The sequence below is a fragment of the Silurus meridionalis genome, chromosome 6 (genome assembly GCF_014805685.1).
Source record: "Silurus meridionalis isolate SWU-2019-XX chromosome 6, ASM1480568v1, whole genome shotgun sequence".
NCBI lineage: Eukaryota > Metazoa > Chordata > Actinopteri > Siluriformes > Siluridae > Silurus > Silurus meridionalis.
Window position 1 is genome coordinate 10,148,009 of NC_060889.1, and position 26,403 is coordinate 10,174,411.

At 38.8% G+C, this 26,403-nt stretch overlaps 1 protein-coding gene across 2 annotated transcripts; it reads right to left on the reverse strand.

Annotated features, from left to right (window-relative positions):
- Positions 1–1,168: 1,168 nt before the first annotated feature.
- march6 (membrane-associated ring finger (C3HC4) 6) lies at positions 1,169–25,274 on the reverse strand. Of its 2 annotated transcripts, none has more exons than XM_046851636.1 (26): positions 24,968–25,274; positions 22,150–22,249; positions 19,053–19,126; positions 17,302–17,445; positions 17,114–17,186; positions 16,536–16,704; positions 15,769–15,958; positions 14,752–14,813; positions 14,641–14,673; positions 14,491–14,542; positions 14,333–14,391; positions 14,168–14,248; positions 13,924–13,992; positions 13,456–13,530; positions 12,964–13,098; positions 12,752–12,871; positions 11,237–11,337; positions 10,742–10,879; positions 10,035–10,248; positions 9,179–9,248; positions 7,830–8,041; positions 6,736–6,870; positions 6,543–6,632; positions 4,602–4,734; positions 3,885–4,020; positions 1,169–2,829 (listed from the first exon to the last, which is right to left on the reverse strand). In XM_046851636.1, exons 1-26 carry the CDS (start codon positions 24,984–24,986, stop codon positions 2,742–2,744), a joined length of 2,772 nt encoding a protein of 923 aa, XP_046707592.1. In that variant the 5' UTR covers positions 24,987–25,274; the 3' UTR covers positions 1,169–2,741. The 2 variants fall into 2 exon arrangements, with proteins under 2 accessions (XP_046707592.1, XP_046707593.1); XM_046851637.1 differs by having other exon boundaries at positions 7,860–8,041; positions 24,968–25,273.
- Positions 25,275–26,403: the final 1,129 nt, after the last annotated feature.

The window sequence follows — 26,403 nt, forward strand, 5'->3', positions numbered from 1 at the left end:
GTGGTTTAGAGTGTTGTGTAATGGTTGGTACTTTATTGGAAAATTGGTTGAAGGAAGGACAACCACATGGAGAGCGAAGAGCTTGTCCGATTTCAAAGTTAAGCAGATATCCAGAGGCCTTGTGGGATCCATGCCTCGAGGTTTGGCAGCACAAGTTTCAGCAGGCTGTTGCTGATCATTGTGAGAGAACGATGGCAGTGTAGAAAAGATGTGTGTAAATGTCTTAAGTATTACCAACTGGAGACTCGTTTTGTTCAACGTTCTTAAATCACAGAATTTGTGCAGTACAGGGACAAAGTGTACGCAAAGCCGTCTGGGACGGTCTTATCAGAGACTCATGACACAGCTGAGTGCAGGAAGAATAGCCTCCAAATTTTACGCTCTCTTAGACTTTCCTAATTGTCTGAGCTCCTTGGATAGCAGACATGTACTTATAAAGACTTTCTTCAGTGGTGCCCTGCATGACTGCTACTAGACGACATTTTTCAGTCTTTTTAGCAATTTATATACAGATACAGTGACAGAACATATCGACTGCCTCTGCCTTTGAGGTTGCCCTCAGGAAGGAGACCCTACTGAAGGATCCATCGTTTCCTGAAACCCTTGTCTTATACTTTCATGGCAGATGAGGATTTTTCGCCACAGAAGAGATGTCTTATGCCACTCACTACAGGTACAATGAGGGTACTTTTCATTTTTTATGTCTCACAAGCCAGACATGTCACAGTGGAGTCTTTCCTGCAGGGGGCTTTGGCAGATCACCAGTGAAAAGTGAAATAATGATGAAGGGCTCATGTGTACTCCACTTCTTTAAAATGATTTTTATTTTAATGGGTATTTGTGGAGGTCTTATTTGTTAACGTACAAAAATGGAGGACTAAACTAACTCTAGCTTGAAAAGCAGCTTATTTTGCTAGAGCACAAGCCACGTTACAACTCGCAATTACATTTCTTTCAAGCAGGGAGTGTGAACATCTAAAAAAAAGAAGAAAAAAAAAAAAAACCCTTCACCTAGCTTTTTATAAATACTTTGAAATAATAACTGATAACAGCACAGCTAAAAATGTATCTTGCTCATGTGATATTCCCTAAAACGCCATCTTTAAATGAATACCCATTTTTAACAAAACGTGATCCCTTTTCCAGAATGATACACACCGACAACCACTGTATCACACTTTTGATTTAATATTTGTAATAAAATTTTTCAATAAAACACCCAAAAACAAAAAAAAGTAAGTACTTGTCTGCCTGTATAAGGATGTAATTACAGCCACAGCCTCCAAGCAGGATTTTTTTTTTTTTTTTAAACATTCAGAATACTGAATACGTCTCACACGAACATGCTACGGATAGGACAAGGTTGTGCAGACCTGACGTGTGAGAGTCTTTAGCACTGTACCAGCATGCCGTCTGCATCCTACACAGCGCCGCAGCTCCACGCAGTCGCCCCTCGAATCCGAAGGACTCCGAGGACTGCTCAGAACTCTGAAAGCACGCGAGGCGTACGTGACCGGCCAGTCACTACACATATAAAAATAGAAACATTTCGCTTTTAAAAGGAGCCCAAACAATATTGAAAAGCCTACAGTATCCGAGTTCGGATCATTCGGAGAGCGGTTCTGTAGCAGACGGTGACGGAGAGAGAAAAACAAAAACAAAAACAAAAACAAACAACAACAAAAAAAAAGTCATCGGTCAGTATTTTTTTTTGTCAAATTTACAATATGTACAAACTGTAGTTATGATGGAATATATACAGGAAATGATTTTGTTCTACCGAACTGAAACGGTCTTTCCTCATCAGAAAGCATTTTGAGAAAAAATTCTGACCAGTTTTTTTGTATTGAGGTGGAAACACAAAAACACCGACTCACTAGCAGACCAGACCTCCAACCTACTGCTGTTAAGACATTTTGAGATTTGAGATCTAAAGCACATCGTTCGTATACAGTAATGCCAGTAACGGTTGTGAAGTATGACACATGGACAGGAAACTCGTGCTATTCTAGGCACTGAGGCCATCAGCACACAAGAGGGTAAGAATGAAAAGCTCTGGAACTGAACAGAAAACCGTAAACGTTATTGTCCATGGTCCTTAATGATCCACATTAAAGAATGCCACAGTCCCATGAGGTGCACGATCGGTTCGTCTTCTGAGATCTGGGAGTCAAACCCACACTCCAGCCATGTCCTTTTGACTGTAAGCAATCAGAAAGCTTCATCTCAGGGAGCTTGTTAATTACATGTTCTCACCTAACATACCTTTTAACAATCAAATAAATAAAAGGCTTCGATTAATACAGCCGAGTGCTAAGACGCGCATGTCGGAGTGAGTGTGTTCTCGGCCCCAAAAATCCTGGACGTCGTCCTCGAGACTGCAAAGCTTTACACTGGCATCAGTACTGACCAAGCAACAGGATTCCACAAAGTAAAGTGACAACTAGATTTAATAAATTAATATACATACTCATTCTTCCCCCCCCCCCATAAGATGTACAGTGACACTTGTTGGTTGGCTTGAAGGATTTCTTGCCCTTTTTCTTTGTAGGTTTTTAAACATTTCAGTTCTGAAGTTGCAGGCAAAAAAAATGAAAAATTGAGACACCAGGAGTCACTGACGGTTCTTGAATCTTGAACTTGGAAATGATTGAGACACAACATATGCACGTACGACAGAGGGGAAGGGGCCGGGTCTGAACACACACACACTCATCATCTAAACACGTTTCCAAATGCTTTCATTCCTGCACTGTGCTGCTGTGTGTAGTAGTGCTGGCTTTCCCAGCTTTGCGTTCATAGTTCACAAGTCTCTGTCCTACGAGATACCTGGGTACAGAGAAAAATACAAAATCAAATGTTTAACGCAGGAAAATAGTAGGTTTGCACAAATAACGTTCCATGTCTGCGTATTAGGGGTGTAACTGTACACACTGTTCGGTAAGTACCCCGGGTTTTAAGTCACCTATTGGTTCAATTTCGGTGCAGTTAGGGGGAAGACATGCGAAACATAAAATAGCTTGTTTTTTTATTAAAACAGTCTGTGTGTGATCATTGACATTTGAGTAGTTCACATTTTTAAAACAATTTAAATAAAATGCCTGCTTGGTTTAATTATATAAAAAAATGTATTTTATCAAAATATTAAATCAATTAAATATTATTAATGCAATACCCTTTTTTATTATATTGAGTAAATAAAATTAAATTTTTAAAAAAGTAATTAAATAGTTCACATTTAAAACAATTAAAATAAAATGCCTGGTTGGTTAAATTTTATTAAAAATATATATATTTTATAAAAAAAAATACATCTAATTAATACAATACCCTTTTTTATTATAGAGTAAATAAAATAAAAATTTAATTAAATAGTTCACATTTGTTAGACCCTATTTGGGTAATATAGATTTGTATGCAAGTTTGTTTTATATTTATAAATTACTTGAATAATAATAAAAAAATAATATTTAACTGCTACTATTTTCTGCATACTTTAAAAAATGAAGAAATTTTTTATTCATTCACTCCCTCGGTATGTGGAATCGTCAGGGTTTTTCTCCTTTTTAAGAGAAATTCTTGAAGCTGGACAAGGTTAATAATCATAATAGAAAAAAAAAAAAATAATAAAAAATAAATTGCACTCCAAGTGTGAGGCAGAGACTAAACAAACTTGCAGTTCGCCACTTAACACGTTCTGAGGTAACTCCGATTTTAACCATACTGTACGTTAAAAGGATTTCATTCGTTACGTGTGTGTGTACTGAACCGAAAGCATTGTACTGAAAAATGTTGGTACAAATCCGTGCACCGTTTCACCCCTAACATGTCGCTTATATCATGGTACTGACAAACTGAACGTTTGGGTGACTGTTGCGACTTACTTGTCGTTCTTGATGTGTTCGTAAAGGCGCTTGAACTGTCGGATTTGGAAAGAGAGGATTCCCATTAGAACCACGACCATCAGCAGGAAGGGGTAGATTCTCCTCTGAACCAGGTTCTGCATCTCCAGGGTGACTCCTACATACATGTAGAACATGGGTATTGCATGAGAACAAAGTGATCCAAAAGCAGGAAGTAAACAGACAAAATGACGAAAAATCTACTGTGGCATAACTAGTAAAGCCTTCTCAAAATAAAAAAAATCAATAAATAACTACAGATGGAAAAGTTAGAACATGAACCCTAGACAAAAGTATTGAGACACCTGACCTTTCCTGCCATATGTGGTTCATCTCCAAACTGAGCAGGATACCAGAGTTATCCAATTTCACAAAACCAGGTCATCACAGGCCTCACTTTATGTGCGTGAGCAGCCATATTGGAAACATGTTTTGGTCCCCAAGATATAGTGAAGGGAAGCTGTAATGCTATATCTCACAAAAAGACATTTGGGGGTGGGGTCCACAAACTTTTGCCCATATTATCATGGACAAAGCCAGAGCACTTCTGGTTGATTTTGGTTGTACTCACTGATCTGACTGGCTGTTAAAAAAGTCTTAATTACAATATCCCTTTAAATATTTTTGAGATTCTTATATCTTCACGCTGCTAAGTGCTACATTACTTCATAAATGTATGTAATGTATGCTGGGACGTACCTATTATGGGGACGATGCCTACAGCAATAACGTAGGGCACACAGAGGGACAGCAGCAGCACCGCGATGACGGGGGCAGCCAGCTTTCGGATGATGAAATGTAGGTCAATGTTGCGGATTCCATTGGCATAAACCTATTGCAGAGCAAAAGAACAGGCCTTTAGAACCATTTCATAGAATGACAGATACCTCCTACAAACCAGTGCTGCTATGACCCTAAATTACCAGGCAATAGGGTTCTGCTGTATGATGCTGAGATCATTAAGTCACAATACATGTTTATTAAGAGATCACAAGTACAGTAAACTCACGTTAATCGCAGTGGTTACGTTTGAAAACCGTGATAAACGGATGCCACGCCAAAAAATGCTATTTGATGTTTTACTTCATTTTATAATTAATAATTAGATTTTGTATTCATAAATAAGATTATTTCAAAATAAAACTCTAAAAACAATTCTTTGGTCCTCTATCCCTCCCTTCTATCCGTGAGAGACCGGGAAAAATCAGCAAAACAAATGAGTTATGTGGCAAATGCAATTCGCCGATAAACTTTCAGATTGCAGGGTTTCTACACATTTTTCATTTTTAAATTTTATAGACTCATATGCAAAAATAGACTTTACTAAAGATTTTAAAACTATATTTAACATCTGGAATTTTAAATTCCAAATATACATCAGAGTATGTATATCAATGTTTTCCATGTGTCTAGTCGCACGGTCGGAGGCACTGTTCTGTTATGGCAACTTCTGCCTCACAACAAATCACAGCTGTGCAGATCCAGTCTAGTGCCAGTCTAGTAGAGAGAGAAGGTTGGATGGTGTGGAGGTGGTGAAGCAGGAAGTGGATAGGATTAGTAAGGAGGAAGTGAGAGCAGCGATTAAGAGGATGAATAGTGGAAGTCAATTAGACCAGATGCCATACTGGTAGAAGCATGGAGATGTTTAGGAGAGATGGCAGTGGAGTTTTTGTGAGAGGTAAAAGGAATGGAGAAGGAGTGTGCTAGTACGGATCTTTAATAATAAGGGAGATGTGCAGACCTGCATTAACTACAGGGGAATAAAGTTGATCAGTCACACCATGAAGTTATGGGAAAGAGTAGTGGAAGCCAGGCTGTGTGTTAGAGAAGTAAAGAAAAGAGTGCAGGCAGGGTGGAGTGGGTGGAGAAGAGTGGCAGGAGTGATTTGTGATAGAAGAGTATCTGCGAGAGTAAAAGGGAAAGTTTATAGGACTGTGGTGAGACCTGCGATGTTGTATGGTTTAGAGACAGTGGTATTGACTAAAAGACAGTAGGTGGAGCTGGAGGTAGCAGAGCTGAAGATGTTGAGGTTTTCGTTGGGAGTGACGACGATGGACAGGATTAGAAATGAGTTTATTAGAGGGACAGCGCATGTAGGAAGTTTTGGAGAAGGTGAGGGAAGCGAGATTGAGATGGTTTGGACATGTGCAGAGGAGGGACATGGGGTATATCGGTAGAAGAATGCTGAGGATTGAGCCACCAGGAAGACCGAGGAGGAGGTTTATGGATGTGGTGAGGGAAGACATGCATGTAGTTGGTTTGAAAGAGGCAGATGTAGAGGACAGAGTAATATGTAGACGGATGATCCGCTGTGGCGACCCCTAATGGGAGCAGCCGAAAGAAAAAGAAAATCGGCAATAGTATTGAAACACATTTTTCAATACTCAGCATCCCCCCTACTAATCCAGACCTGGAAATCACTCAAATAAAATTCTATACTTTTCCAAAATGCACAGGAACCATGAGATTAAAAATAATTAATTACAATAAAAACCTATTGATCATATACAGCAGATTTGATGGAGAATTTTCATACTCAATATTAAAACTGAATTTTCTAATGTTTTCATTGATAAATTAAGCTTTTCACAGCTACAATTCTTTCTGTTTTTGAAAAGTTTGACAAACACTTGAAGTCACCTGCTCAATGACAGTTTTCAGCCACCACTGAGGGCCCATCAGGGTGATGGCAGCAATGATTTTGGCATGCAACACTCCTAACGCCCAGTCCTGAGAAACACAGAGAAATAGAAAATCAGACCTGCTTTGCTACCGACATGTTTCCCTGTGGAGCATTTTATACCCTCATACTCAATCTGGTAAGACAAGTTACCTGCCAGGGGTAGAACAGAGGTGTCTGGTCGAGTGGGACCCGCAAAGGAGCCACAATAACCAGCTCAAAGAGCAAACCGAGAAGCAGTGGAATCACGCCAGCTAATAGAACTGCCACTATCAGTGTCTTCATAATCTATAGAAACACAGCACCAAGAGAGAAAAGGTCTAAACACAAACTCGCCCTGCTTATGCAAACATTCAGTTTTGCACACAGTAAGTAATGTTTAGAAAACACATGAATGGGGGTGTTCTATGAAGCAATAACAGCAGTCATGATCGATTCGAGTCTTGTGCAGGTCTAAGTCACGGAAGTGAAGCCAAATTATGGGCATTTCTGCATGACCCATTTCTAGAGAGAAGTTACAGTAACATAACCTTTAGTTTGCAGGCCCTAATTCAGTAGAGTTATGCAAAAGAAAAAAAAAATTTGTGCACATCTCAATGCATGGAAACTGTATGTGATTAGTAAAAAAACAACAGATTTTGGGTACGAAAGGTGGTGAATCAGCTTCAGCTACATGTAATTAAGTTCCACCCACAAAAATTGGACCCTAATCGATCAAAGTTCTCCTTATAACCTTTTGTGAGTAATTGAAATAAAAAAGATTTTTTTTTTTGAAGTGTCATCATTTTAATACTCCTAAGGAATATTTACAATAGATACATGAAAATATTTTTCTCTTCTTTGTTTTGGTTGTAAATATTGGGTTGAAAGCTACAACCACCTTGATTAGATGACCGTATAACTGTACAGGTACACTGATAAGTCAAACAAATGAAGAACTTGACTGTGGAATTTTATATAAAATATAAATTTGAGGCAAAATCAAAGAGAATTGCTACCGGAAGCGAGTCTCTTTTCAGTGTACCCTTTCCTTTCAAGCAGACAAGACTTTCATGCCGAGCGGATTTTATTTTCATGTGACCACTGCTTTAGACTCTCCCATGCAAAAGAGTCAAGCTTCACGAACCCCCCTGAAAAAGCAGGGCTGGGTAAACACGAGTGGTGTGAAGGATTGTTCATGTGTGGTAGAAATTGAACATTTGTACAAGCTGATAGATTTCAGGTGTATAAACAGGTTTTGTGCCCACCACTTCTGCAACAGGTATGATGTCATGTACCATGAGTGTCCACTCCTGGACTTTGAGTAGGATGACCCTTCGACCCTGAGGCATCCAGGCTAGCAGAACAGTGACTGCCCTGATGGACAGCCAGCATACGTACAGGCCGCATGCTGCCGTGTACAGCTCGTGGATCTTAGCTGTGCCTGTCCAGAACGACATGAGCCAGCGGCCTGCGAACACTGCCACACGAGAAGAGGAGCGCAAAGTGAGCAAAACACAAATAAACCCTATTCCCATTCTTAGAATTCCTCAGCATGATTCGTCTGACTTATTTGGCTATTTAAGAGATACACTATAGAGACAAAAGTATTGGGACACCTGACCTTTCCTGCTATATGTGGTTCTTTTCCAAACTGTAACCACAAAGCTGAAGGCACACAGTTGTATAGGACGTCTTTGGATGCGGTATAATACAATTATGCACTCACTTGAACTTAGAAACCCAAATCAGTTCCAGCATGGCAATATGGTTTACATGGTTTGGAGAGGAAGATCTTGAATGACCTTCTATAGAGCTCTGATCTCATCCCTGCTGAACACCTTTGGGATGAATTGGAAAGCTGACTGCACCCCAGGCCTCCTCACCTCACATACACCAGTACCTGACTTGAATCACACCCTTGTGGCTGACAAACACAAATGTCCACAAGCACAATACAAAATCTAGTGGAACATCTTTCCAAAAGAGTGGAGGGACTTATATGAGCAAATTGGGACTAAATGTGGAATGTGACTCAAAAATCACATACCATACTTTTGGCCAGGTGTCTGGAAACTTTTGGCATGGTGTGTGTATAAATAAGCCGGTTTTAGCATCTTTTTGACTACACAACTTCTAAAAGGCGGCTCTGTATCTAAATACATGCTATTAAACTAGATCAGCTCTGTGTCCAAGTGCACTTTAATATATTAATATGGGTTATTATGATTTATACCGTACAAACCCATATCGTCAAATTTCTGTTTGTGTCTGCTCTGGGTATTAAATCATCTTCATTTAGTTCATAAACTGGAGTCATTCACACCTAGGATCAAATTTAGCATAGCCAATCCGGCGAATAGAATGTATTTGGGAGGTAGGAGGAAACCATAGAACCCAGAGGAAACCAACATGTGCATTGGGAAATGATGTGCAACAAGACTATACTGGAACATGTGAGGTCACGCGCTAATCAACCATCCCATAAAATTTGATTTCACTTATTTAGCAGGATATAAAGTAGGCACCGCTTTGTACTCCATGCACTTTTCTTCAAATGTCTTGCAGTTAATTTGTTTGCGTGGAAAAGAAGAACATTTAACAAATATCTTCTCACCTGGCAGAGTAAGACACACCAAGCTGGCCACGAGCAGAGTCACACACATGAAAAGGATCAGCAACACAATCTACAGTGATGATAAAATAAAAAAAAAGAAAAGGAAATGCATTAGAGGTCAGACAAACATTGTAAACTACTACATTTCAATATAAATTATAATATTGTGTAATTATAAATTATAAACAGGGGTGTAAACAATAGAATTGGCACAAATTATATGTTGATTAAATAAAATTCAATAAATGGAAAAATTTAATGAAATAGTTAACATTTGTTAGACCCCATTTGACTAATACAGTTGTGCATGTTTCACATTTAATATTACATTTTCTAAAGATGATCTACTCAACTGTTCTACTTATTTCAGCGTAATTTAACCAAATGTCTTCATTCCTTCCATCCTTTATTTATTCACTCCCTCAATATGTGGAATTGACAGGATTTTCTCCTTTCTAAGATTCTGGACATAAAAAGCTAAAGAACCCATGGTGCTAGTGTTATGGATTCTTTAGCGTTTTCATGCATGTGCAAAACAAATCTTATTTCCAGTACGTAGTGAGTCGCCACAGTGACAAACTATAGTTTATTTATTTTATAACTGGCATTGTTGTGTATGCTTTCAAGTGTAATAATAATAATAATAATAATAATAATAATAATAATAACAATAATAATAAATAAGCACTCAAAGGGCGAGGCGGAGACTTAAACTTGTGGTTCTTCACTTATGTTCCTGAGAGAACTCAGATTTTAACTATGTTACGCATGTTAAAAGGATTGCATTTGGTACGTGTATAAACTGAACCGAACGCCCTGAAACGAAAGATTTTGGAAAAGATAAAATGATCATTACCCTGAGGGGGAACTTCACAGGGCGGTGGTAAGGCTGGAAGCCCACGGGGCCACCCTGTTGCAGGATGGCCTGGTGTGCGGCATGTAGGCCTTCCCCCACTACAGGAATGGCATTAGCATTGTTACGTGGTTGCTGGTTGTTGTTGTTGTTGGCTGCCTGGTTGGCATTGTTTTCATTCTCCTCCTGGTCTCCCAGCAGATACGAGTGTAGATCTCTAAATAAAAACAAACAAAACATGTCGTAGTTTTAATTTGAATAGTAAGATATTAGTAATTTTATATATTGCCATAAAATTTTTTTTTAAATGTTCCCTTTTTCATTAAAACAGGTTCCTCACAGAATGCTTGACTGATATGTTTCTACTGTATTGTTCACTTTTCTTGAGCTACATTTAAGATTCAGTAACAGGAAAAACACAACCGGTGTAGAGACAGAATTGTCGGGAAGAAGGTTGTGCATTTATTTCCTAGAGTCTAACTTGTGCTTTTGTTGTTTTGCTTGTTGTTACTTTAAAATCTACTGACGAATGTTTACTGCAGGCTAACAAACTCACTGCGTTATGCTTTAGAAGGGGTGCTATGGGGCGAACACCGTTTCAAACTGTCTTCAAACTGTCTTTGATCCCATGTGAGACCAAAGAAACGAATTTGTTAGTCAAACACTTTTAAATTAAGGATTTAAACAGTACCAATGTGTTTAAGACTCACAGTAAGTAGCCAGCGGTGACTGTCCAGGCACGCACCAAACCCTTCAGCCACTGGCGTGTGTGTCCCTGCTCCAACAAAGCTGGCAAAACCACCTGCAGCAACAGGAGTTCTAGGGACAGTTCACTCACTGGAGCATCGCTGAAACACAGTTACAGTAGAAGTGAAAATCAGAAAAGTCTCTCTTGTGTAATTAGGCTGCAGAGTACTGCAGCTGCTTGCTTATTGTACTAGATGTTCATGAGGGAATACACTTATGATGAAACACAACAGGAGAATGAAACTAATGATCACATCCTTACATTATTAACTCCAAACTAATATTTACAGCTAATGTCTAAACCTTAAACTATACTCAAATAGAGTCTAATCTAATAATATGGTTAGTGTGAAAAAGATCAACAGCTTCAAGTTAAGCAGAACGAGCTGGTTTGAAACAGTTGCAGATGATGAAACTCTCATGGGTATTTGTAGATTTTCCTGTCAGGAGTAAACTACCTGTAGAGCATCACATTGTAGGGGAGGAAAGCAGGCAAGATGTGTTTAATTATCCGTATGGGTAACCACAGCATCAACAGGACGATCGACCCGAACACAACCTACAAATGAAAATGTTTGTTAAAAGGACAGAAATGTAAATATAATGTAATGTGGACTAGGGCTGTAGCATCGATTATTTTAGTAATAGAGTATTCTACCGATTATTCCATCGATTCTTGGATAAGACGTGCTTTTTAAAAAAAATTTTATTAAAGAGCAATGCTAAAATGAGAGAAAAGAGTAATTTGTTTCTTTTTAGAAAAATTTACATTTTATTGCTAAAATTGTATTTAAATTGTATTTAAACGCACAATGATCCGAAACTTTGTCGTTTTCTTTGGACTGAATCTATGGAAGTTGGTTTTCATCACAAATGAATAAATAAATAAATAAATAAATAAATAAATAAATAAATAAATAAATAAAGGTTTGCCTAATTCCAACTTTTTTTTCCCCCTCGCAATTCTGACTGTATTTCTCTCAATTGCGACTTAAAAAACGTCCAACATTTCTGGTGCATCCAACAATAACCATGTTGTGGGACTGAAGTTTATAGCTGTTGGTGTATGAGGCTCCTCTGCTTCATCTCTTGTTCCGTCTCCTCCAGAGCTGATTGGTAGACAGAGTTCTCTCCAGGGATCCGAGGTTTAGTTTGATACCGTGCGATTCTATTGATTGTAGCCGATTTTATTTCCGATGTATAAAGCTTTCTAACACTACAGAGGGGGTGACGCTGCCCGATTGGCTAAAATAAAGTGAGAATTGTGAGAGAAAAGTCGGAATTAGGCACTATTTTTATTTTTATGTTATTTTTATTCTCCTCGCGCCTAAATTTTTTTTCACTCTGTACCATCTTTACCTGCCCAGAGCGTTCCAGCGTTAAACGGGTGGTGCATCAATAATGGTCCGTGGGAAAACAATGCTCCGTGTGTAGTTAAATGGACCAAACATAGCAAATAATTTACCTTGATGACCGATTTTTTTGTATATGAATTACTCAAGGAATCGTTTCAGCCCTAATGTGGACATATCTTAAAAGTTTTACAAATACATTATTAATTGGAGGGTCTACAAATGGAAACAATCATGATTGAATGAATACCAAAATACTTTTCTTAGTACCGATAATATTTATCAACATTCTACAGCTAATTATTACTCAAATTTGTTACTACATCATGATGGCAGTAATAATTCATGTATATTTGTATCATAGTAATGTAATGCCATTTTATATGGAACGTTACAGACAGAAAAAAATATAAACTTAAATAAATAAAATAATTTATACTAAGATTTCCAGATTGTCTGGGTTAATTTAATTAAGGATGAATATAATGAACAAATATCAAGGAAATATTGCATTTTATGGACTTTTTTTTTTAACACACTATGACAAACTCCTTGTACATGAAACATGATACTTGGCAATAAAGACCATTCTGATTCCTATTAAATTGTATAAGCTCTTACCACTGACAATATGAATCGTCTCAGATGCCTGTAGATCGGAAGGTGGATCATTTCTTGGACAGGGTTAAAATCGGGATCGTTAAGGTTTCTAAGAAACCACAAGACTCCAGGTCTGAGAACCTGTTTTCAGTAGACATAGAATATACATTTTTAAATGTCATTACAAGCTGTCACCCTTATTCTTGAAAATCACACTATAAAGAATGAGGCACCTCTCGTAGCAGTAGGATGAAGGATGCAAAGTAGAAGACGTAGACCATGCCTACAAGCCAGTGCAAAAACATGGTGGTGCCTGGAGCCGATTCAAAACTCAGCTCTCTGTCCTTTAGGGATGCGTCAAACATTTCCTATAAAACAATAATAGTTATCAGAAAGAACTCTTTATCGTACCTGACGCACCATACTGTTATTTGCACTACTATGCACTCTCACACTTATGTACATTACTGATCTGCCATATGCTCTGTATCCCTATTTCATACTCATACTGTCTATATTGTCTCACATCGTCTGTATTGTCTCGTATAGTCCGTTTTGTCTTGTATAGTCCAAGCTAAATGTGTGGTGTTATTTATGTCTGTACTTTTGAGAGTCACTAATGTCTGGAAACAAATTCCTTTTGTGTGTCAACACACTTGGCCAATAAACCTGATTCTGATTCTAAAGTGGAATAAGGAGCAGTTATCTAAAACTAAGCTACAAACCAGGGAACAGATATCCAGCCACCAGCCACAGATGAGAGGAAATACACCGATCTCTACGACCACCAACAACGACACCTGCAGAAAATCAAATGCTTGTTTGTTTGTTTACTAAGTTTTAATGCCATGTTAGCATCAGGCCTATATACATGGCAAACACAAGGTCATCATCAAATCCATTAAATGTTCATTATTATATAAAACATTTTAGCTTTGCATGGGGGAAAAAAAAATTTCTATTTAAAACATTCAGGTGATACATTATGAAAAATCCCTTGTAAACATGTTTCTGAATAAAAGCGGGAAAAAAAAAATCGAATGTATTTAATAATCACATTTTTGTAGTTTTAAATTTAATTACTTTGACAATGTTACCAAAAATATGTTTTTGCTTCAATTGTTTGCAAATTAAAACAAGCAATAAACGTGACGACACACACACACACACACACACACAAAGTAAACACTGACCTTAACCACGATATAGCAGACTCCTAACAATCGCCGTGATCTCTGGAATCGAACCAATGCAGCGAATCCCTTAAAACGTTCATTTAGGAAAATTTTCTCTTCTCACATTGCAGCACAACATATCACATTTCTATAATCAAATTCTTTTTTTTTTTTTTTTAATACATAAACTCATCCAAATTGTCCAAACTTCCATCCAAACAAATCAAGAGCCTATTAAATAAAGATCATTGTGAAAGGATACATGGCACACAATTAGTGTTACAGCCAACAGGACATAACCCACAATAGTGGTGATAAGACCCTCGAAATGAGAAGCACGAACCTGAGACCACAACATACAAATTAATATTGCTGTAAAGTAGCAGCTTCTTCACTATTCACAAGGAGAGGATAAGTAAGAACTTACATAATCTTCAAAGCCAAGTCCCACCACTGAAAAGTGCCCGATATGGTACGGACAAAAAGCTGCAGAAGAAAAAGACACCATAATTAAAAAATCCATTCCAAAATATTCATGGAGTATTTTTAAAGAAAAATAAATAAATAAATAAAAATGATGCGCACCAAACACCAAAATGAACAGTGTGTTGAGAGACACCACCCAGAAAACATGCTCCTGCAACACACAAATGTCAGTCAATATTCATATCTATAGCAGTGGCCTGAGCAGCTGCTCTTTTACTTCTTACAGATTTTTAAAGATCATTTACTCACCAGAAAAACTAGAGAACCGTCAAGTCCAAGCATCTATAAGGAAGGAAAAACATATTTAGAATTTTTTGTCTGGCATCGGTTTGTATTACAGATGATGAAAAGCAGCCTTACCCTTTCCCATGTGAGCTCCTCAGCAGCACGATCCCATTCCAAAGCATTCCAGTTCATATCATCTACACACCAGGAGAAAGTACACCGAGAGTTTAGCGACAATTGAAAGAAAACAAAATCAGCTGAATTAGTCAACCTCGATTCAAAATCTTTAGTTTATGTTTTGAATCTGATTAGATTGTTGGTAAGTAATTTAAAAGTAAGCAGAAGTCAGCAATTCATTCACACAATTGAATTTTTGTATATTGTATGAAATCAATCCTACTTTTTCACTGAGAATTCAACAATATTTATATATCACAAAAACTCAATTCAAACTTTATAAACGCATTTTCCGACTCGAAATTATGTAAAAAAAAAAATCTGATACATTATTATTATAATTCATACGAGATGGTATCAAAAAGGTTTGAGAAGAGTTTTGTAACAGGGCAAAAGATGGCAGCCCAAGGCTGCACGCACAGTCACAGAGAGCACAGACCTTCATAAGCCAGTGTGCCAGAAAACATTGTCCTGTGTACATCAGTAGTTATGCAACTGATGCTATTCTGACCACGTGCGTTAGCACGTCTGGAATTTCATTGTGGACACCCTCTCGCCAAGCTCCCCTCACACGTGAGTTTATCGCGGGAACAACATGATCTCACTTCCGCACCCATTTGGCTCCTGAGAACTTTGCCCTCTTCCTGAAGTTCCTGGAGATGCAGATCCAGCTCACCATTGCGGAGATCCAGCACGAATCGCAGAAGATGCTTGATGTGTTTTGAAAAGAAGACTTGCAGGACATATTGCATAAGGGGCCCTGTATTGCTGTGCAAGGGGGCTATTTTGAAGATGATAATGGGTAAACGCAGATAAAGTACTTTCTTGCAAACAGAGCTTGTCTCAAAACTTTGATACCACCTCATTTATTCACTTGTTCCTGTCTTCCCGGTTTTCCTTTTTGTATTTTGTGTACTAATGCTTGCATGTACAGTCCATAGAGTGTTATTTCTCTCAGATTATTGTAATATGTACCTTGAGCACCATTATTGGCATCAGCCGCATCTTCGGCACCCGCCTCCTCTTCATCTTCGTTGTCCATCTCCAGCTCCTCGGCTTGTTCGGGTTGGGGGTCGAGCACCTCAGCTGCTACGTTCTCTGCAGGGGGATCAGCCGGAGCCGGGGCGGCCTGATTCTCCACACCTCCATTACCTGCAGCTGGAGCCTGATCAAGAGCATTGAAGTGTTTATAGAACAAGACTGAAAAAGTATTCATGTGTTCATTAAGGTTGGTGTATGAAAGTAATTCACATTTCTACCTCTGGTGAGAAACAATGACACTCAGATATTCATATTTTTTGGCAAAAATGTGTAAAAATATTGAACTAGGGACTGTTTTGAGAACTTGCTTGAGGCAAAGAGCAATGTCTGGTAACTACATAAATGTATTAATATAGCAGTTAAAGGAATAGGAAAGGGGGGGGACCCCACGTTAACACACCCAATGCTCAAAAAGACGATGAGTACAGTTTGTCTCGAGAGATAATGAGGGTTCACCAGCTGACTCGGAGCAAATCGTGCTGCTCAGATCAAAATGATAATAAATGCAGGAGAACAGGAATGCGGTAGACAGAGGGGGTAATGGTGCACAACGGGTACTGGGTCTCTCAAGGACAGTCAAAAAGTTTCACAGAATGTTCCTTTCCGTATGATTGTGTTATTGTTTACAAACCAGACCACACCTTTGTGAGTGGATCATCTTTAACTGTGCATGAGTGCTTGTGTATACGCATGTGTATTACCTCATTCGGCTGCCCTGCTGGGTTGGCAGGTTGCTGTTGGTTTTGCTCCAGCCACAGCGGAGCTCCACCGTGAACGATCTGCTCCCGTAACCACACCAGGCTTATAAAGGCGCAGAGTGTGCAGGTCACCACGAAGCAGCCCTGCAGGCAGTCCGCCAGCAGGTTCTCCCTACACACACGCGTTCAAGCCAAACTTAACCGTGATGCACGTCATAGCACATACAGAATAGGATATGGATTTCCCAAAACAAGTACTATTTGTTTTTACATCTCATCTGTTAATATTCGGCTTGTGAATCTTCTTTCAATGTACATTTGTACATTTACAGCATTGGCAGACGCCCTTATCCAGAGCGACTTACATTGATTTCATTTATACAACTGAGCAGCTATAAAGTTAAGGACCTTGCTCAGGGGCCCCGAAGTATTAGCTTGGTGAGACTGGGGTTTGAACTCAATTTAGATTCAAATCCAAAATCCACTGTCTCAACCACCAAGCTACCAGCTCCCAAATATTATAATTATTCTTTAAAATCACTGAAAGAATCTCCATAGTTTTCTTGTTTCCTGGTACTTACGTGGAAAGCATGTCTAATGGCAGCGTCAGGAGGGAGCTCACAGAACCGGTAAACAGACACTTATAGATTCGACCTGCCAGAGAACAGAAATAGCTTTTCATTCATCGTTTAATAGCGATATCAGAGACTTCCGAAAGAAGACGTGATGCACAGGATGTATTCTTGGAAACGCTCTCTAAAAAACTTACATGCTGTTAAAGGTACAACTCCCAGCCAGGCAAAGGCCACCAGGGTATAATGGAACCAGTATCTGATGGCAGTGCCTATACTGGTCACCAGACCTGCAAAAATGTCCTGTACAGGAAGCCGTGAAGGCATGTCTGGAGAATAAACTGTCAGGACAGAGCGAGAAAAACATCATATAAACTCGACAAGCAGCAAATGAGTTCTATTCCGATTAGAGGTCGAGCGATTTATCGGTTTTGATGATTAAATCAGCACTGATGGCTGAATGTTCCAGCAATCAACTATTGGCAAAAAAGACAACCCAAGACTACGTGCTGCACCGAGAGCATGTGGTGAGAACTATATTATATTAATTATTTATAATTAACTAATTACATATTTATTAATAAATATATATTAATTTCATTCAGCACATTTTCATAATTCATTATTTTTTTTTTGTAATAAAAAGCATTTTTTTAAGAAGTTGCACTAAATAATCCCTAAATTGTGTACGGTTTTCATGGGTATTATATCGCAGACATGGTAAAATCTCAGTTTCTGCGGTGCACTTTACGTGTACTCGGGTTTTGTAATATAAATTGGGGCACACTCTTTAGTGTGTATTTCTGATGTTCAATGAAATTTACTTTGTGAAAGTTTCTTCAACACATAACATAAAAAAAATATATATGCAAAATATGTCTCATATGCAAAATCCAGCAAGATCATTCAACTTTGGCACCAACTCCTCCATGTTGCTAAAATGAGCAGACAACATGGACTATAGAGAAAACTGAGCTGAGCGTTTCTAACTTAAAACCAAAATCTACCCCTCCTCAGAAGGTAACATCTGCTAGACATCTGTAATCCTCTGTAATTCTCTGTTCAAAGCGCAAAACATTTGTTTTTTTCTATTTTATTTAGTCATGGGTATAGTGATGTCTTTATGTGGGAAGTACAGTCTATAATCACATGAATACCACCCACCCACCCACCCACCCACACACACACACACCCACACCCACACCCACACCCACGATATACTGCAAAATTTTCATACAGCTAATGGGAATCAGGTTTGCAGCTGCTCCTAAACCCTTCATTCCTGTGATTTGTTACAGAAAGCCGCTGTTGCACGATAGCCCCGAGCCGAACACGTGCATGAGACGAGCACTAGAGATTGTAAATTATATTCAGATTTTGCTACAAATGTGTCAGTCGAAAGAACTTGCTTGAAATAAGTGTTACACTGAGACAGGCAAATGCTACTCGCATTACTGTGTTTTGATCTTTGCTGTGTTTTCCTGCTTACGTTCTGTCAAATCACGTGTCTGAGGGGCTGGCAATGTTCCTTGGTGCAGCAAAGTTCGAATCGACTTTACAAGTCACTGACTTGAACGTTGGTGCGCCTGGCTAGACTCTGTGGAGATTTATCTTTGTCATGTGTTAATTCCATGTGTTGTATGCAATATAAGGTCTCACATTACCACGTATCAGTGTCTAGTTTTTTGATGGCAATCTATCAAATACCACCACACAGGGGTCATTAACCCAAAACAAACACATGACCAAGAGCACCATTACTGTTCACTGAACCTCTGAAAATGACAACTGCTAGTGTAGGTTTCTGCGGTAACGTGGTTCTTTTCTAACACTCAGGCAGCCAAAACTGTGATGTTAAAAGGACCCCATTAAGCTTCCGCCGCTGTATTAAACCCCATCAAAGCACGTCCTTCCTTGAAGTGTGAAAAAACAAGAGTGATTTACTTACTTGGCGTGAAAGCAAATCTGTGCTTGCATAATTCGCAATACTCCTTTCTGCTGTGTTTCAGCCACTGCACCAAGCTAAAGGAAAAAAAAACAGGAAAGAGATAGAACAGTGTAAGACGGCACATATGGAATAAAGCAGTCAATTCCTGATTTATTTTTCCCTGCTTTTTTTATTCCCCACGCCGTGCGACCGGCGTTCCAGGCTCGTTCGGCATTACAGCAATCAGGGTTTTTTATGGACTGCTTTATTCGAGTCTTTAAAAAGTGATCATAAATTACGCTAATGCACCTGGATAAACATTTCTGCAAAGTAAAAAGTAGTCACAAAGCATACAACGCACAATATCACAAGTAGGGCTGCAACAACTAATCGATAATAATTCGCTGCTCAAGTTACGGGTTTGTGTGAAGGTAGGATAACAGCCGTCTGGGAAAATGGTCGGACAGTACAAGGTCAACCATCAGCAGGAAAAAGTGTACATCCCAAGTCATCCAAGGCATTAGGACATTTTATATTAAACGCAACTGTAGCTTGTGTGGTATGGAATTACCACAGTGATGCACTGGTGTCACGAAACATCAGCATCGTAAACAAAAACTGTAGAATCCTCATGTGACAATGATGTAGTGTAATGAGGTGCTTTAGTGTAAACTGTTTGTAAGTTCGGGAGTCGCACTGGATCTGGTCCATCAGGCTGCGCAATCAGCTCGCTCGTTACTTATCTGTTTTCAAAGGTGATTTACTGCGGCTTTATTACGTTCAAATGCTTATTTTCAATGTTGGTATATATTCTTATATCATTTAAATGTTATACAAAATTTTACTGATTATATATTTTATATGCTTATATCGTCACAAATGATCAAAATGTGTTTTTCTTTTTTTTTTTTTTTAAATATTAAATTGTACATAGATTTATTTTAAGCATGGTTGTCCACTTGCAAAATCTGCAAAATACAATACAAATGCTGATGTACACAAATTGCTTAACTTTGCATACTCAAATGCTGTTTTTTCTTGGGTTTGTTTTTGTTTTTTTAACAAGCACGAGTGAATTTGTTTAAAGGGGAAATGCCCCATGCACTCAACAAGCAGTCACTATAAGCATTAAAATGGCAAAATTAAATATAATATAAAAATGATAGTTAAACTCTAAACGCTTTTGCATTTTTATGTACAAGTTTATACGTAAATACCATGAATTAGCGTTTTATATAGTTATAATAAGCAAAATGTATTTATTTTTTAACCTGATTAACAGGATTTATTAATCGGAATAATATTATTACTAAAACAATCGTTAGTTGCAGTCATAAACACAAGTCTATTAAATGATACCTCTGCGATTGTAATTATATATACAAAAATAAATAACAGAGTAAAACCCAAAAGCTAGAAAAGAGAATGTTCCACGTGTTTTGCAAAACACGTTATTCGTTTCCCGAAGCTTTGTTGTCGAGGGCCGAGTGGGTTCGGATGGATGATCTTTAGAGGTTAAACCACCCTGTGTGTCGTAGCAACCTGTTTACTATTTCACCCTGCCCCATTACTGAGTCAGACTCATCCCAAGTACCAAGAAATACCAATCCCATTGTCACACTGCCACACACACACAGCTGCTGCTGTAAAGTGAGTCAGGCTAATTAGCTATAACCTTCAATCATTTTTACTGTACAGGCAAACAAAGAACAGAAATCTGTGTATTACTGTAGAATTAATGGTAGTTGTTCAATTAGAATTAGTATACTATATAAACTGAAAGAACTGGGATAGTGTGGGAAAATTGTTGCATTTACCCTCTGTCCTATGGTTAGAGTTAAAAAAAAAAAAAAAAAAAGGCAAAATGGGAAAAACAATTAACTAATGAACAATTGAGTTATTACACATTTATTTTACAGGACAAATAAATTGTGCAGGCAAAAGCCACATGCTCAATTAAACATGAACTGTGCAGGTTGGCAGTCAAAACCTCCCCGTTTTCGCCCCCACTAGTGACGCATTCTGGGTAATAGCACTGTTACATGCTTACGAAGAACCCAGTGACCCTGCAGCCATTTGCTAGTAAATAATCAAACGCTACAACTCGAGACATTTTGAAACTCATTGTACTATGGACACATCATAGTAAAGCAGCAATAAAGATTGCTGTGCTGCTCTGGGGGGGAAAAAAAAAAAAAAAGGTGTCCCAATACTTTTGCCCCTATTGTACACGTTTTCCTTCGTGTTCCTCTTTTAATATTCACCTCATTTAAACCTACAGTTGTTGTTTTTTTATACTAGTTTACACAATCCACAACAGCACTCTGTAACCAAATGCGTGTCTTCCATGTTTGATTGCATCTGTTATTGGTCCTGGTCTCTGAAGCATCCTACATATACAGTATGAAGGACTACTATTGATTCTGCCAATTCTCATGCTGCAGAATTAAACACAGTGTATAAAACTCAACTGCAGCTTTTAAAATGCTTTTAATTCATTTCTGTTGTTATAATTTCTTTCGATGACTAAAATTTGGAGACACGTCTCTATTCTCTGTTTAAATGAAGAAGAGTTTGGTAAAGCACAGGTGAAGTCAAAGTCATATTTATTTATTTATATTTTTTTAAAAGGGGAAAAATAAATACATAATAATAAAAAATGATTCATTAAAAAAATTAATTAAAATTACAATAAAAAAAAGGAAATCAGAGTAAAAACCTACCAAAGATTCAACAAAGAAATAAAAAATAAAAAAGCAGAGATACAAACTTGGTTTAATTTGATGGTTTATTTAGATTTTTGTTATCTTTTTTTTGGGATTGTGAGGAAGAAAACCCAACGCAAGCGTGTATCCTGATATCTGCAGGTTCATGTAAACCCCCAAATAAAACCACTACTAATATGCAAAAAATAGCTCAGCCTTTAAATGCAAAAATAAATAAAATTCAGGTATCTAATTCACCAAGCCATTTTCTCATTGTGGACAGAGAATAAAGACTAGGTATTATAATGTGTCCTGAAAACTGAAAGCATAAACACAGAGCACAACAATGAGCTGAGAAGGTCAAGCTTGATTCATTATACTTATACCGTAACGCCTGAACTCACAGTACTTACCATTCTTGGTGAATGAATTTAATACTTCCAGTGCAGACACAAGGATGGTAGAGGGGTTTGTCCTGAGTTCCCTCAGAACGACACACTCGACATATATCAGCTGCAGAGCAGAAAAGATCAGAGAATTAACCTGCAGCAAAAACTGACACTAACTGAGATTGAACACTGCTGTTCTTCACATTCATTAGAGGCAACCTTTTATTAGATGTTAAATATGACTGATTACAGGACAATACTATGGCAACGTCACAGTACATTATCTTACGTCTCTTCGCAGGTTCCATTTGATTAAAACGCAACCTGTGGCCCGGTCGTACTAAATGCTGGTTGACGTGCATCATTTCACGTTTCTACTTATCCGATCATTGCTCAGCGATGACTTCAGAATTAACCAGAAAATCAGTTGTCATACGAGTCTGATATCCAGACGTACGGGATGTTTTACGCACAGTTCGGCGGCGTAACTACAGATACACGTGAACGGTCAAGTCAAGACGACTTGTATTGTCTTTCCAACAATGGACAGTTCACAGTAAAACGAAACAGCATTTCTGTAGGACCGAGGTCCTGCACAAGACAACATAAATTGACAAAAAGTGAAACCACACAAAAAACTAACCAGGGCACGATATCACGTGCACGTGCGCGACCTGTTGTGACGCTGCAGCACCGAACCAGTAGAGAAGATTCGTGTTAGTGCAGGTGGATTTGTTCATATAATATATATTGTATATAAACGTGTAAAAGATCCAAGTGAATGAAATGCGTGCGCAATATGCTTCTTTAACCAACTGGAACCAACTGTGTACCGTTTTCTATGCTTGGACATACAGACATGTTTTTACTACCGTATGTCTTGTTATAACAGTGTTCCAGAAGGTCACCTGAAGGTCACCTGTGCACTATTGGTTTTCTCTAAACTGGGAACGGAACTATGTTCTGGCAAACTTGGCCAACAAAACTAATTCTGATTGTGATGATGGAGGTCGTACATCATCAAGTACAGGGCTTTGTACCACAGTCCATTCTCGAATCTGACTTGTTAGGTATATCAGCTCCAGTCTGTGAACAAAAAGCTCTACAAAGGGTGGTCAAAACCCCCAATGCATTACTGGCACCCCCACTACCTTCCACCGAGCACCTGTACCACAGCTGTTTATGCAGAGCACGCATCATCAAGGACTCCATACCTCCCGGTCACAAACTGTTCAACCTCCCTCCATCAAGAAGGAGACACAGGAACAAACACACCACAACCAGTAGGTTCAGAGCCAGCTTTTTTCCATCAACCATCAGCCTAGAGAACTCCAAACTCTACATCGCCTGGACACGGTGAATAACTTTTATAAGTAAGTAAATGTATGCACACATACACATCTTGCACTATTATGCGGTTGCAAGGAGGTGGTGAAGATGTACGAGTTTAAATCCCTGAGGGGCAACAGTGCAAAGTGATGGAGAGTGTGTTAGAGAAGTGAAGAAAAGAGTGCAGGCAGGGTGGATTGGGTGGAGTGGGGAGAAGAGTATCTGCAAGAGTGAAAGGGAAAGTTTATAGGACTGTGGTGAGACCTGTGATGATGTATGATTTAGAAACAGTGGCATTGAGTAAAAGACAGGAGGTGGAGCTGGAGGTAGCAGAGCTAAAGATGTTGAGGTTTTCATTGGGAGTGATGAGGATGGACAGGATTAGAAATGAGTTTATTAGAGGTACAGCGCATGTAGGACGTTTTGGAGACAAGGTGAGGGAGGCGAGATTGAGATGGTTTGGACATGTGCAGAGGAGGGACATGGGGTATATCAGTAGAAGAATGCTGAGGATGGAGCCAGCAGGAAGAAGGAAAAGAGGAAGACCAAGGAGGAGGTTTATGGATGTGGTTTGAAAGAGGCAGATGTAGAAGACAGGGGGGTATTTAGATGGATGATCCTGATGTGAGAAAAAGGAACAGAGGAAGAAACACATCTTGCACTATTATAATTTCAGGTGTGTACACGGTACTTGCTCACCCGTTACTTCATTTATAAGTGTGCAAAGCTTTTATATTTGTCGATCAGCTTCTGCACATTTGTTTACACTGCCCAGAGCCTTTATATTTATTTACTGCATGCTGTACATAGTTACATATTTATCTGCAATTGTCAGTTTGCACAGTGTACCTGTAGAACTGTGCAATGTCAAGTTATCTATCTATCTATCTATTTATCTATCTATCTATCTATCTCTATCTATCTCTCTATCATTGAAATGATAGGCATGGTTGTCCTGTTAACTAATTAATATCGTCACCTAGCAACGAATGATTTGACGGTGTCTCCTGAGCATAATTCATGGTAAAAATAAATATATGATGTGAGTGGTATTGGTGGTGTGTGTTTGTGTGTGTGTGTGAAAGAAACTCAATTACTTAGGCGAAGTTTCTAGAAGGCTGGGGGCAAGTTTTTAATACCCGACCGTCGTTAGTACTCGGCTAACTAACTAGCTAGCTAGCTAGCTAAACTCCCATTATAACGTGAGCAAAATAACATTTGAAACATAGGCGAATAACTCTTAGCGGAAATGAGGGAAAGAGGAAAAAGCTCGAACAGGTCAATAATGCAGGGCCCCACACAGACCTCCTCGCATGCTAGCTAAGCCAGCTAACCTAGCATAACCAGAGGTAGCAAAGTCCGGGCCACAAACGGACATTAACGAGTGCTGGGGGTTTATTTAGTTGTTTGTTTGTTGTTTTAGAAATCCAACGAAACGATTAGAGCAGCGGGATGCAGTTTATTTCTTTAGATATATTTCCCACTAGGTTAAAGGTGTTCTCGAGGACTGTACCTTCTTCTCCAGTGTCCATCTTGTAGCTACTCCGTGACGCACTGTTCCGCTTCGGTCAAAGCATAAAGCCCGTGGAGCGGCGGCGGCGGCTCGCAGTCTCTGCGCAGATTCCGCTACCATTTAAAGCAAAACATTTGGCGTAGAACAGCAGCCGAGCACCGGGGGCTTTTATGTGCTTGTCACCCCCTCAGAAAACCGGCAAAGTGTGTGTTCAGTAAGATGTCAGGCTTCCTATTACAAGTCGACAACACGTTACTGCCTCCATCACCGCGCTACAAACAGTTAAGGGGCCCAACAGCGGCCTCTACAGGCTGCACGCACGCATTTCACTGTAACGCATACACTACACACACACACACACACACACACACACACACACACCACGCGATGACGCATGAGATCGGGGTTGCCAGGTCCATCACTTTCACCCATGTAAAAGAAAAAAAACAAAACAAAACAATAAAAAGAAACACGGACATACCCACCACAGTGAAATTCTTTCTTTGGATATCCGAGCTATGTTAGGAAGCTAGGAGCACATAGGCCATTGGGAACCCAAGAGAGGCATATTGGTGATACCAGGGCTTTTGAACCCCTGACCTTTTGCTCAGTAACCATTAAGACACACTTGAAACCTGCTACAGCATGGCCAAAGCCAGATCAATGAAGAGAATGAATGAATGGACATTCAATGTCACCCAGACGAGGATAGGTTCCTTTTTTGACTCTGGTTCCTCTCAAGGCCTTCGTCCTCATACCATGTCAGATGTACCATGTTGCCTTTTGTTGCCAAGCGAATTGAATAGCATATGGTTTACATGATTGAGTGGAAGAGCTTGAGGGGCTATAAAGGTCTGACCTCAACCTGCTCACACTACATCAGTACCTGACTTTACTTACACCCATGTGGCTGAATAAACACAAATCTCCACAAGCACACTCCAAAATCTAGTGGAACATCTTCCCAGAAGAGTGGAGGGAACTATAGCAGCAAATAGGGACTAAATGTGAAATGGGACATTCAATAAGAACATCATGATCGTATGGTTGGGTGTCCACAAACTTTTGTCCATATAGTATACAAAACAGGACAGTACAGGATCAGTCCAAAATTGTGTTTAATAAAGTATGCAATTACGAAAGCTATCAGTCATACAGAAGTTGTTGTAATGTACAATCAGTATATTTTTCCTGAATATAACTTCAGACTTAAATTATGAACACTGGAAAACCATTTGATCAGATTCACCTTGAATTAAAATGTACAAATCAATTTAAATAATCTAGCCAGCTAACCAGTTGGCTATAATGTGAGTGTCGCTTTTTCGGGAACTATTTCTGTTCACTGTGGAAAAGTAAATAATAAATTTTCCCGTATAAATTAATTAACAAAAAATGTTATTTACAGATATTGTCATTTATACTTATACATTTTT